The 14,290-nt window shown below is 41.9% G+C and overlaps 1 protein-coding gene across 3 annotated transcripts; it reads right to left on the bottom strand.

Annotated features, from left to right (window-relative positions):
- Positions 1-348: 348 nt before the first annotated feature.
- Positions 349-13,058, bottom strand: LOC118957244. Of its 3 annotated transcripts, XM_036974287.1 has the most exons (6): positions 12,792-13,058; positions 12,392-12,559; positions 7,737-7,782; positions 7,333-7,522; positions 7,181-7,217; positions 6,540-6,904 (listed from the first exon to the last, which is right to left on the bottom strand). In XM_036974287.1, the coding sequence occupies exons 1-6, from the start codon at positions 12,891-12,893 to the stop codon at positions 6,611-6,613; spliced, it is 837 nt and encodes a 278-aa protein (XP_036830182.1). In that variant the 5' UTR covers positions 12,894-13,058; the 3' UTR covers positions 6,540-6,610. The 3 variants fall into 3 exon arrangements, with proteins under 3 accessions (XP_036830181.1, XP_036830182.1, XP_036830183.1); XM_036974286.1 differs by lacking the exons at positions 7,181-7,217; positions 7,737-7,782; positions 12,392-12,559; positions 12,792-13,058 and adding exons at positions 349-542; positions 1,796-1,874; positions 2,002-6,463 and having other exon boundaries at positions 6,660-6,904; positions 7,333-7,384; XM_036974288.1 differs by lacking the exon at positions 7,181-7,217 and having other exon boundaries at positions 6,792-6,904.
- Between the last annotated feature and the right edge of the window lie 1,232 nt (positions 13,059-14,290).

The following is a 14,290-nucleotide window of genomic DNA, read 5'->3' as shown; positions in this document are numbered from 1 at the left end:
CTTCTGACCCACTGGGAACGTGAAATAAATAATAAGAAAAGCTGAAATAAATAATTATCTCTAGTATTATTCTGACATTTCACATTCTTAAAATAAAGTGATGATTCTAACTGACCTAAGACAGGGATTTTTTACGAGGATTAAATATCAGGAATTGTGAAAAACTGAGTTTAAATGTATTTGGCTAAGGTGTATGTAAACATCAGACTTCAACTGTACCTAGAAGTGCACACTATTCTTATTATTTTTTAATGTATGTTTATAGTCAACTATACAACTTCTACTACTACTACACTTTATATCATCCAATAATATATAATGAAAAACACTCAACATGAAGAATTAATGCAATTATGTTAATTTCAAATATTTATTTTGAAATATAGATTAGGTACTCTTCTTTTTATAGCAGGAAGTAAAGGGACTGGACAAGGCTTTGCCTATAGCTGAAAACATCCTGGAAATGAGCGAGCGCTTCCTTGGTTTCTTCTTGGTGGAGCATACACTCTCTGTTCGGCAGGATTGTTGATCATTGACAATTGCTGGGGGAAAAAATGTAAACATAACATTTTCTTTAACTGACCCTAGTTAGTGTGAAGAATTAGTATTGCATTATTATTATTTAAATTGTAATATTCTACATAATTTACAAATGTCGGGCGGCAGGTAGCCTAGCAGTCTCAATCCGCCTATTTAACGCAGAAGTGTTACATAGGCCACCCCAGGGCTTAGACTGTTTAGTGCCAAAAAGAAGGGGATAAAAACATGCAAAAAATATATATACATATAAATAAATATATATATATATATATATATATATATATATATATATATAAAAAAGTTGACGATATATATCAGACGCTTCAGTTCCATGTAGTGAATCTGTTATTCAATGCGTTTGTATGGGCAAATAGCAGTAAGGCCGATACAAACCCCTCGGCCCAGACAGGGCGTAGACTCTTGTGGGTTAAAAAGCATGATCATTACAAAGGTGCAACTCGTGCTGGAGGCAATAAAAGGCCACGCTAAAATGTGCAGTTTTGTCACACCACACAACGCAACTCTGTCTCTGTCTCAGAGCTGCCTTCAATGTCGTTTTAGAGAATTTGGCAGTATGTCCAACAGGCCTCACAACCACAGACCACGTACGTATATGGCGTCGTGTTGGCTGTAGGGTTATGGTGTGGGCAGGCATAATCTACGGACAACGAATACAATTGCATTTTATCAATGGCAATTTGAATGCACAGAGATACCGTCACGAGATCCTTAGGCCCATTGTCGTGCCATTCATCCGCCGCCATCACCTCATGTTTCAGCATGGTAATGCATGGCCCCATGTCGAAAGGCCTGCATACTCACCAGACATGTCACCCATTTAGCATGTTTGTGATGCTCTGGATTGACGTGTACAACAGCGTGTTCCAGTTCCCACCAATATTCAACAACTTTGCACAGCTATTGAAGAGGAGTGGGACAACATTCCATAGGCCACAATCAACAGCCTGATCAACTCTATGCGAAAGAGAAGTGTCACGCTGCATGAGGAAAATGGTGGTCACACCAGATACTGACTGGTTTTCTGATCCACGCCCCTACCTTTTATTTAAGGTATCTGTGACGAACAGATGCATATCTGTATTCCCAGTCATGTGAAATCCATAGATAAGGGCCTAATGAACGTATTTCAATTGACTGATTTCCATATATGAACTGTAACTCAATAAAATCTTTGAAATTGTTGCATGTTGCGTTTATATTTTTGTTCAGTACACATTTGAGTGTATTGACTTACCTTTTTCACTGACGGCAGGGGTCTGGTTCTGGGAAGGTGTTGGAGTGCAGTGGTTCTTCTTGTTGACCTTCTTTGTACACTGGGTAACAAACAGTCATTTATACAGTAGGAGAAATTGCACACAAAGGGTATCAGTGTTTACCATCATACTGTACGTAATGAATAAAAAATAATCTTAAAAATGTGTATTTTGATGACATATGTACCTTTGGGTTGAGTCCACAGAGAGCGCTGAATCTTCCTCTCTTCTTTTCCTTTCTACAAGTTGTTGGAAGCCCAGAATTACCTACCTCGTCACTGCCAAGTACATTGTGTGATGACAACTGTGTCATGGAGGGAGGTGAAGAGCTAGCCTCATTGCATTTAGCTAGTAGTTCCCTAGTTAATGATTTGACCAGGGCATCGTCAAATGCATAATCCGTTGACTTCATTGCAACCTGGAGCATCTTCTCTGACCCAAATTCTTGAAGAAGCCCCTTGTAGACAGCCTTGAAAATCTTTTTGATTTTCAGATTCTGGGGGTAGGCTTGAGTTGGTTCAAGGCCTGAGGTGCCACAGAACTCAGACAGAATCCTCTTTGTGAGAACTCTTGATGTTTCACCAATGTCAGAGGATTCCAGTAATGTGATAGGGGTGATCATTGACAGCAATCTAACAATCAGTAAAAGTACCAAAGAGGTGTAGTCATTGCTAGTGGAGTCAAATGATGCATGTGTCTCAGAGTCCATGGCTGATGGAGTTGATGGATGCACAGAGACACTAGACATCTCCAGATCTTTGTTGTCCATCTTGGATTCCACCTCTCCTAAAACTTGAATATCCACAGTTCCACCGTTGTGTGTGCTGCTGCCAGACAGAGGGGGTCTAGGCAATGATTTGGAACTAGACTGACGGCTAGTGGTCATGAGAGCCGGTCTGTCAGAGTCAAGTGTTCCAGCATCAGTTGGGGACAACCCATTGATTATGTTCATCAACTCTGATAATTCTTCTGATGAATTGGAGGCCACAGAACAGGTATCCATGACCTGATTGACCATTATATTGGTGAAAAGGCTCTTTGTGTCAAAGTAAACCTGTGAGGAACTAATGGAGATGGCAGAAGAGCTCGGCATAAGCCAACTTGTTTCCTGCAGAGAACCATCAGAGATGATAGTTTGGCAGAAATCGGATCCTTGTGATGGTGGAGGAAGCCAGAAGACAATCTGCTGTAGCAGACGTTTTATTGACTCCGTAGCAAAGGAGTATACAAGGTCAGATGGAAACTCCCTGGATTCTTCAGAAGCATTCAATCCTGTCTTCAGCTTCAAAAGAATAGAGTCAGACACGCTCTTGCCAGCTGGCACAAAAAGAGCCTGGGGGGTGTTGTGACTTTTTATGAGCTCATAAACTTTGTCAGTGAGCTCATGTGAGAAGTTCTGAAGACCGTCCCTGGGGCTGAGTCTCGCAAGTCTTCTTGTAAAAGAAGTGACATCATCTGCAGTGGCTGTGTGTTTCGTATCTTCTCTTGGAATGACCTCCATAACAGTGTCAACTATGGCAGAGATGGTTTGCCTTGTGTAATTTGTTGACCCTTGTGAATGAGTTGAGGAGTCACTCATATCAATGACCGAACTCCTAATGATAGGACAATAGATTTCAACAGGCCACTCATTGGGGACTGGAGTGCCTGGAAGAGAATTTGTCAAATCACTCTGGGACCCTCTGGTCATGGCAGAGGTGATGGACAGGGAGGACTTTGAGGAGGATGGCCGGTGTATCTCGTGTCCATCACTTCTCACCATGTCAACATCCTCCAACATGGAGCCCACGATGGAACGAGTCAAGAGGGCTTTCTCTGAGGTGCTCATCCTCTCTGACATAAACACTCTCCTCTGGATTGTCATCAGAGTCTGACTAATTAAGGCTTTGGAATAATTTACCATGCTGGTCTGGCTGCCTTCATGTTCATTGTAAGTAATTTGTGTAGAAGTAGCTGTTCTGCATATGGATTCGGCATGTTTGGAGGCCTCAACCACATTGTCTAGGAGTACTGGTTGTTGCTGGGCAAAAAAATCCTTGACCTTGATGAACACATTGTTGAACAGGTTAACAGTGCCTGGCCAAATGATCTTTCCTTTCACATTGACCCCGTTGTGAACACTGACAGGAAGGGTTGAAGCTGACAGGGATCTCTCTAACTGGCCAGACACTGAAGCATCAGACATTTTAGTCATCTGGGTGATGCTATTAAGGTCTTTAGTGATGCTTATGACGATGTTGGATGCTGCAGAATTGGTGTGCAGAGAAGAGGTGAACAAAGGTGGAGTTCCACGGTTCTGAAGGATTTTGAAATCTCTATCATCACCATCATTACTGGACTCTGTACAAATGTCTGCACTTCTACCATCAAGGCTGGTATTTACAATGGCAATCAACCCTGATTGAAGGATCCCACCAGCCAAATGTGAGGCTTTAGTTTGAAACTCATCAGTACATAATTTGTCAAAGGCTGTGGATTTAAGACTTCTAGAGGATGCTTCCTCCTCATCATTGTTGATCTCACCATGCAAATTGTCCTGTGTATTGACAGCATAGTCATCAACAGATAAATATGATTTGGAGGCGGCAAGGACGTCAATCTGAGAAACAACGGCATCCAAAAGCTTGGACAGGTCTTCTGTATCTCCTTTTAGGCTAGAGAGGTATTCCTCCATGGATTCCTCAGAGTGATACACAGTGAGGATCTGACTAATGACCTCCTTGGTACAGGTTTGAAGGTCCGCTTGGATTTCAAGAGAATCCCTATTACAAGTCACCTGAGAATCTAAACTTTCACTAGGAGCCTGTTTGAGAGTCTCATCATGTATTGGTGTAACACCATCGATGACCTTTACAGAGTCTTGGCAGGGAGTGAGAAACCGCCTCAGCATTTCTCGAAATCTATGATATATAATACGAGCAGCAGAAAGGGTGCTCACTTTTGAAATTCTGACATTTTCAGAGTGATGTGCCTGCATGGACTGAACAATAGTCTCCACATCTGTTACAAAAGTGTCCAGCAATTTAGATGCTTCAGAGTCTCCCAGTAAGCTGTTTGTAAAGGGGTTGACAGATCTCAGGGCTTCGCTCACTGCCTTTCTAGCCTTTGTCTGGAAAGACACACTGGAGAGTTTCTTCATATTTATAACTGGAAGACTCTGGGTAGATTCACTGTTGGTGGTCCTGTCCTGCAGACCAAGTGGAAAAGTGAGATGGGAGAGACATTGTTCACTGTCTAACAACTCAGATGGTGAGGGGGAACACGAACTGGTGAAATCATTCAAGTCAGACATGATGCCATCCACAAATAGAATGGCCTCCAGAGACTCTTCAGAATCACACTCTCCAACAGAAGATGAGAACTTCTCCATCACCTCAGTCTTATACAAGACAAGAACCTGGCTGGCAATCGCTTTTGTGGTGTCAAGGAGGACTTGGTCTTGCAAATACTTTTTGAGAGCCAAGAGAGGTTTTGGGGTCTCACTTTGTCCTTTTTGTTCATTCATAGATGAGGGGGTTATTAAAAGTGGTTTACAAGAAATGGAGTCCGATGTGTCAGCCTCACCATTACTGGAATGACCGATGTCTAGGCACAAAGTTGGAACCATTGTGAAATAATCTTTTGTGCTCTCCACAAATGTACTTGCGAGATACCCTTTTTCTGGACAGGTAAGAATCCTCTTCAGCGTATTTTTCATGTCGTAGTAACAACCAACAGTGTAAGACCAGATCTTACTCTGATGGTTTTCAAGAAGGATCTGCTCACTCTGTGCAGGAGAGCAGGATGCCCTGATAGACTGGGTAAGATTGTCCATGTCTGAAACAAAGGTACTTACCAACTCAGAGGCCTCAGGGTCAATCATAAGGTCTCTGATCTCACCTATCCTAGGAGTTGGACAAGATGATGTAGTGCCAGAACAACATGATGTACAACCCCTGAATCTTTTAACGATCTCCCGGATCGATTCAGTGGCCTTGGTCTGAAACTCCTCAGTGAGTAGTCTGTCCATACTTTGTGTTGACAGACGAAGACTAGATGTGGCACCTTTGATATTGAGGTTGCTCTCTCCTTGTTTTAGCATCTCCTCAGGACTTTTACAAGCTTCAAGCATCTTCATATGGTCAGCAACAACACAAAGCAGTTCCCTCTTATCGGGGTCATTTTCCTCCTTATTGCTGAAGTTCAAAACAGTGCCACTGAAGGCTGTCATGACCTGTCCTGTTAAATGTGTCATATCCACCTCAACACCATCCTCTCTGAGAACAACAATCTGCTCAACACTCTTCCCATTAATATACATCTGAAGTATGTTGGAAACGCCAGACACCATCTCCTCAACAACCTTGGTTCTGGAGACACCACCACTGGCAAAAATAACAGGGGACATTCGGCCAGAGATGGGAGTTTGGATAGCCACAGAGATTATGGAATTGACCTTCTTTGACACTTCTCCAACAATAACCCGGGATAGACTTTGAGTGTCTACCTGGTCCTCTCTTTGGATACAGAGGACATTGTTCAGCGACTCTTTGAAGGAATCCTGGACACCAGTGAGGAGACTGTCCTCAGTAATCCCAAAAAAGTCCCTGAGTGGCTCAGATGATATAGACTCACCATCTCCCTGAGTATTTGGCAACACTGTCTGAGACCTTTGAGAATACAAAGCAAACAATACAGCATTCCATATTCAATAGTAGACACAGTAGTGACATTAATACATCATTCAGTAATCAGTTAAACTGGTCATTAAGAGTAAACTGTTATACAGATAACAAAACATATTTTCACAAAATGGGTTATGAATAGTTAGGTGAAACCGGTTTCTTTAGGAATGACTGAACATACCCATTACGTGAGGAGCTTGATTTGGCCGTGCAAGACCTTGAGGATTTGCTGCTGCCTCTCTTGCGAACCTTCAGGTTTGTGCTAGAGGATCTCTCTGATTCTGTCAGAGACTTGCCAGATACTGGAGACACGTGGCTGTATATCCGTACAAAACGGAAAATTGCAGGGATGATGACCTCCAGGATGGCCTCAGATACAAACCGCACAATCTCCAGGCACATCTCTGCAAGCAATGCCCTCATCACCTGTAGGACCGAAACAGTGTAGGTAGATTACTCATAGCCGGGCTCTGAAACCAAGCTCCTCGAAGAGATACCAACAATCTCACATATGTTCATGAGAATCATGAAAGTGGCATACATTGGAAAGCATGAAAAGCAGTAGGCTACTAAAAAGCTCTTTGAATGTAACTGTTTGTGATAATGTGGATGATACTGTAGATAGATAAAAGGTTTGTATCTAATATTCTTGAAACATCTATTAATATATCTATGAATCATTTTCAGGGTTAAGGGACTTACAGGGTCCATCCTGCCAATGCTTAACTGCCTCCATTGCCTATAGGAGATAATTAGATGTTTTTAGCACCAAAAAGCACACCAACACACATACAATTTATAAAATCCTCCAGATGACATTGCATTCAAATACTACAATATAAGTTTGGACATACTCCTCAGTAAGTTTTTCCAGAAACCGGATGATAATCGGGTTGAAAGCATCCGGATCGATTGGCGGGAGGTCAAGAGCCCTGGTCTGACAGGCCCTGGAGACACACTCACTTAGGATCTTCTCATTAGATTGTCCCTGGTGAGATGTCCCCTGAACTGCCATCCCAGAGAATTCCACAGATGTAGAGGGATCTGTGTGCAAAGCAGCATTCACCAAGGTAAAGAAGTCAGAAAACATGTAACCTTCTGAGGCAAATATGTATTAGCCAACTTTGTGAAGTTAAGTAGCCAAGAAAGTATAACATGTGCACTCTGCTATTAGTCTTCTGCTCAATAGATGTCCATACTAAATTAGATTTACATGCAAAAGGATTACATTCAGTGAAATTAGTGTTTCATTTATGACCTGCATCAGTGATCTGCTCCACTTTGTTTCTCTTGGTCCTCTTGGCCTAAAAATACAATACAGTCAATGATATACACGTAGATACTGTATGAAGCCATCCCAATACAGCCCTTTGAGTAGAGCAAGGGTAAGACTGATTGCAGGGCTGTCCCCGACAAAAACAAATATTTGTCGACCGAGAGTCATCCTGTTCTAATGTTAAAATGTATTTTTCCATATCAGACACAGCCTATGTGTTTGAATACAATCACCTACATAGGCACTGAGCTTGGCTGATGCTTTAAGCACACTGTTTAATTAAATAATTAAGACACACAAATGACTCAAGAAAGAGCCCGATGGTGACACTGTATTAAAATAAATGACAGCGAGTGCCTGTGTGACAGGTGCACGTTGTCTCGCTCTCCTCCTTACTGCAGCGAAAAGGCACCACATAACAGCAAGTGTTTATTGTGCTGTCCATGCTGAAGACGCAATATCATTTCAGCCATTTAGTTTCTTCCTTACAGTTCTGGAAACTTCTTCTTTACAGTTCTGGAAACTTCTTCTTTACAGTTCTGGAAACTTTAGAGTGTTTTCTATCCTAATCTGACAATTGTATGCATATTCTAGTTTCTGGGGCTGAGAAATAGGCCGTTTCAAATGGGTATGTTTTTTATCCAAAAACGAAAATACTGCCCCCTACGCGCAAAAGGTTAAGCAAATGTTAAGCAATACCAGTCTGTTCTAATGACTAAAAATTATAAAGCCATTATTACAGCATAGCAAATATTAAAAACAACCGAATCTGTGAAATTGCTTAATTCAACATTTTGCTGGTGCATGAGGCTTGGTGCTCACAGAATCAGTAGGCTATTAAACAAATACTCAAACAGGCAATAGAAGCTATATCTGTCTTACTCCTGTATATATGTATACAGTACCAGTCAAAAGTTTGGACACACCTACTCATTCAAGGCTTTTCTTTATTTGTACTATTTTCTACATTGTAGAATAGTAGTGAAGACATCAAAACTATGAAATAACACATGGAATCATTTAGGTACCAAAAAGTGTTAAACAAATCTAAATATATTTTATATTTGAGATTCTTCAAAGTAGCCATCCTTTGCCTTGATGGCAGCTTTGTACACTCTTGGCATTCTCTCAACCAGCTTCACCTGGAATGCTTTTCCAACAGTCTTGAAGGAGTTCCCACATATGCTGAGAACTTATTGGCTACTTTTCCTTCACTCTGTGGTCCAATTCATCCCAAAACATCTCAATTGGGTTGAGGTTGGGTGATTGTGGATGTCAGGTCATCTGATGCAGCCCTCCATCACTCTCCTTCTTGGTCAAATAGCCCTTACACAGCCTGGAGACGCAAACCAGATGGGATGGCGTATCACTGCAGAATACTATGGTAGCCATGCTGGTTAAGTGTGCCTTGAATTCTAAATAAATCACAGACAGTGTCACCAACAAAGCGCCCCCACATTATCACACCTCCTCCTTGCTTCATGGTGGGAACCACACATGCGGAGATCATCTGTACGCCTACTCTCACAAAGACATTGTTAGAATTTGGACTTATCAGACCAAAGGACAGATTTCCACCAGTCTAATGTACATTGCTTGTGTTTCTTGGCCCAAGCAAGTCTCTTCTTCTTATTGGTGTCCTTTAGTAGTGCTTTCTTCGCAGCAATTTGACCACGAAGGCCTGATTCACGCAGTCTCCTCTGAACAGTTGATGTTGAGATGTGTTGGTGACTTGAACTCTGTGAAGCATTTATTTGGGCTGCAGTGTGAGGTGCAGTTAACTCTAAAGAACGTATCCTCTGCAGCCGAGTTAACTCTGTCTTCCTTTCCTGTGGCGGTCCTCATGAGAGCCAGTTTCATCATAGTGCTTGATGGTTTTTGCGACTTGATGGTTTTTGCACTTGATGAAAAGTTCAAAGTTCTTTAAATTCTCCGGATTGACTTAACTTCATGTCTTAAAGTAATGACGGACTGCTGTTTCTCTTTGCTTATTTGAACTGTTCTTGCCATAATATGAACTTGGTCTTTTACCAAATAGGGCTATCTTATGTATACCAACCCTACCTTGTCACAACACAACTGATTAGCTCAAATTCATTAAGAATGAAATAAATTCCTTTACTTAATTTTTAACAAGGCACACATGTTAATTTATGAAATGCATTCCAGGTGACTACCTCATGAAGCTGGTTGAGAGAATGCCAAGCGTGTGCAAAGCTGTCATCAAGGCAAAGGGCTACTTTGAATAATCTCAAATGTAAAATATATTTTGATTTGTTTAACACTTTTTTGATACCTACATGATTCCATATGTGTTATTTCATAGTTTTGATGTCTTCACTATTATTCTACAATGTAGAAAATAGTAAAAATAAAGAAAAACCCTTTCGACTGGTAATATATACACTGCTCAAAAAAATAAAGGGAACACTAAAAAAAACACATCCTAGATCTGAATGAATGAAATATTCTTATTAAATACTTTTTTCTTTACATAGTTGAATGTGCTGACAACAAAATCACACAAAAATGATCAATGGAAATCAAATTTATCAACCCATGGAGGTCTGGATTTGGAGTCACACTTAAAATTAAAGTGGAAAACCACACTACAGGCTGATCCAACTTTGATGTAATGTCCTTAAAACAAGTCCAAATGAGGCTCAGTAGTGTGTGTGGCCTCCACGTACCTGTATGACCTCCCTACAACGCCTGGGCATGCTCCTGATGAGGTGGTGGATGGTCTCCTGAGGGATCTCCTCCCAGACCTTGACTAAAGCATCCGCCAACTCCTGGACAGTCTGTGGTGGATGGAGCGAGACATGATGTCCCAGATGTGCTCAATTGGATTCAGGTCTGGGGAACGGGCGGGCCAGTCCATAGCAGCAATGCCTTCCTCTTGCAGGAACTGCTGACACACTCCAGCCACATGAGGTCTAGCATTGTCTTGCATTAGGAGGAACCCAGGGCCAACCGCACCAGCATATGGTCTCACAAGGGGTCTGAGGATCTCATCTCGGTACCTAATGGCATGGAGGGCTGTGCGGCCCCCCAAAGAAATGCCACCCCACACCATAACTGACCCTCCGCCAAACCGGTCATGCTGGAGGATGTTGCAGGCAGCAGAACGTTCTCCACGGCGTCTCCAGACTGTCACGTCTGTCACATGTGCTCAGTGTGAACCTGCTTTCATCTGTGAAGAGCACGGGCGCCAGTGGCGAATTTGCCAATCTTGGTGTTCTCTGGCAAATGAAAAACGTCCTGCACTGTGTTGGGCTGTAAGCACAACCCCCACCTGTGGACGCCGGGCCCTCATACCACCCTCATGGAGTCTGTTTCTGACCGTTTGAGCAGACACATGCACATTTGTGGCCTGCTGGTGGTCATTTTGCAGTGCTCTGGCAGTGCTCCTCCTGCTACTCCTTGCACAAAGGCGGAGGTAGCGGTCCTGCTGCTGGGTTGTTGCCCTCCTACGGCCTCCTCCACGTCTCCTGATGTACTGGCCTGTCTCCTGGTAGCGCCTCCATGCTCTGGACACTACGCTGACAGACACAGCAAACCTTCTTGCCACAGCTCGCATTGATGTTCCATCCTGGATGAGCTGCACTACCTGAGCCACTTGTGTGGGTTGTACACTCCGTCTCATGCTACCACTAGAGTGAAAGCACCGCCAGCATTCAAAAGTGACCAAAACATCAGCCAGGAAGCATAGGAACTGAGAAGTGGTCTGTGGTCCCCACCTGCAGAACCACTCCTTTATTGGGGGTGTCTAGCTAATTGCCTATAATTTCCACCTGTTGTCTATTCCATTTGCACAACAGCATGTGAAATGTATTGTCAATCAGTGTTGCTTCCTAAGTGGACAGTTTGATTTCACAGAAGTGTGATTGACTTGGAGTTACATTGTGTTGTTTAAGTGTTCCCTTTATTTGAGCAGTGTATATGGATGATTTACAAAGCCAGGCACATTTAACAATTAGGCTTTTGATTATAGACCTAATTTAGTTGGGTTTTCCTCTCTCCTCAATTTTCTTAGACAATTAGGCTAAGGCCAGGGCTGTTTCCACATCTCTGCTACTGCTGCTGCCTCTGCAGCATTGTTCTCAATCCCAATATGCTGGTTAACTTTGTTATTATGCACATAGCAACATAGGAAAGGGCGGCAATTATACGGAGCACTGAAGATTATGTTTCAGAACCATGGACAGCGACCGTATCCAATGCAGGAGAAAGCGCATTTGTTATAAAATAATATGATTTATTAGTGTTGCGCCATTATTTTTAAATGATATAACCATATAAAATGTCAGTATCACGTCTTAGCGTGATGGACTGTGCCATCCCTGTGGCCGCGGCAATGGATTAGTCAACTGAGACAGGCGCGAATCAGACAGGTGTCCATGTGCACCATGAAGAAAACAAACTTTTGCGGCTGCTCGACTTAAGAAATCCCAGTCAACCAACAGCCTATCGACCAAACTGTCAACCAAATGGGGTCAGCCCTAGATTTACTATTAGGAGATAAAAGGGTATTGCATGGGCAATTTACCTTCCTCGGAACAACATGCTGTAGGGGCAGGTTACAGATATGAAAGATATCACAAATATCCACATCTCTGCTCAATCTATTCCCTTACCTTGACTTTATTTCTCTTCACGGCATCCTGCTGCATCTGAGGCAGGGGATCCTTCTTCACCTTTTCCTCATCTTCATCATTCTGATTATCAACAAAATCTCTCTCAGCCGCATCACTATCAGTGCTCTGTTCAACTGTGGACCTGTTGGCACCTGTCCTCCTCTTGGTCTAAAAAGACAATACAGTCAATGACATACTGTATGTTGCCGTTGCTATACAGGCCTTTGAGAAGAGCTACAGTAAACAATTGGTGATTGAATATTAAGAGATGGAAGTCTGTTGTAAGGACAATTTACCCTCCAACCTCACAACAACATGTTATATGGCATATTGGACAGGTTTAAAGTGTGGACATGTAAGACCCCAGATTTCCCTTTCTCTCCTCAGTCTATTCTCTCACCTTAACTTTTCTCCTTGTCACAGCCTTCAGCTCGATCTGAGGCAGGGGATCTTTCACTTCACTATCTTCTGGATAGTTTAAACTCTGGATATCATTCTTCATTTTCTGGACTTGACCTTCCAAACTTTGATGATCATGTGGATCATCTTCATTTAAACTCTGATTGGAAGAAATGGACCATTCTTTAAATGCTCATGGATATGGACAATATACCACAGCTAAGAGCTGTTCTTACAAGTGACACAACGCACAGTTATTATAAACTGGTTACCAACTTAATTAGAAGAGGACAAATAAATGTTTTACGCTCTGATATACCATAGCTTTCAGCCAATCAGCATTCAATTAATTTAAAAAAAATAACAGAACAGGTTTTCGCTATAAATACACATAGATTATATTGCTTGATATCAAGATTCGTAATTAATGCGTTATGGAGTCACCTATTATTATTATTATAATTTAGGTAGAATTATGATAAATAGCCTACTACTGTTATCTTTGCAATGATCATATTTGATGTATAACAAGTCCCATAGGTTATTATAATGCATTCATTTGTTTTACAATATTACAAATTATAATATTAGCGGCACATTAACGTTAGCCCACACTGCCACCCAGCTGCCACTACTTGCGGCACCCCTACCGCCATGTCCTGTAAACCCTGCAGCATAAAAAAAGACGGTGGAGCGGTTCCTGCACCACTGCATGGGGCTTCTCTGTTAGCAATTCATAGGCTTACCTTATTATCCTCCATGGTTAAAGTCTATGGCTGGAGCCTATATTCCCACCATGTAAAACTTTACCAAGTGATTACCAAAGAGATAAACTATCGCATTTTATACGGTAACTCAGCCAACGTCATAATGTGAATGCACTTTGACGTAATAAAACAACTTCAGGGATGATCTGTCAATCAATGCCATCAGCGACGCAATACTGGATCCCCATACCACTAAAAAGACCACTCGAAACAATAAATACTGGTGTATTAGCTACGTGTCCGTTGTTTTGTACAATAATGTGATGAGACAACAAATAAATAAGTAAACAACAGCCGTCACCAATGATGAGCAATACATAACATTGTAAATAAGAATGCGTTCTTAACTGACTTGCCTCGTTAAATAAGGTTAAATCATTTAAAAAAAAAAATAATAATAATAAAATGCAGTAATTTGAGAAGAACGCTTGAGGGCGACTACGAACCAGTTTTGAATAAACGAGGACAGAAACATGCCATGTGTTGTTGGGTCAGAGGCGAAGGGTCATAGTTGAAATGAGAAAAAATGGTGGCGCACGCAGAAATACACGTGGTTCACCGTGGTGGCAACAAAATAAACTTCAGAGAGACAGTTATTACAAATGATTCCAACTACATTGTAGCTGACATGAGCTAAACCTGAATTCACTGTATGACACAAGTATGTCATGGATGCAAACTGTAGCCCTGGCTAGCACGTTAGCTAACGTGTTACTGTGTAGCTACAACACAA

This window comes from Oncorhynchus mykiss, unplaced genomic scaffold (assembly GCF_013265735.2).
Source record: "Oncorhynchus mykiss isolate Arlee unplaced genomic scaffold, USDA_OmykA_1.1 un_scaffold_444, whole genome shotgun sequence".
In the NCBI taxonomy this organism is placed as follows: Eukaryota; Metazoa; Chordata; class Actinopteri; order Salmoniformes; family Salmonidae; genus Oncorhynchus; species Oncorhynchus mykiss.
The sequence above is the reverse complement of the archived record's forward strand: the minus strand, read 5'-3'. Positions and strand labels throughout refer to the sequence as shown.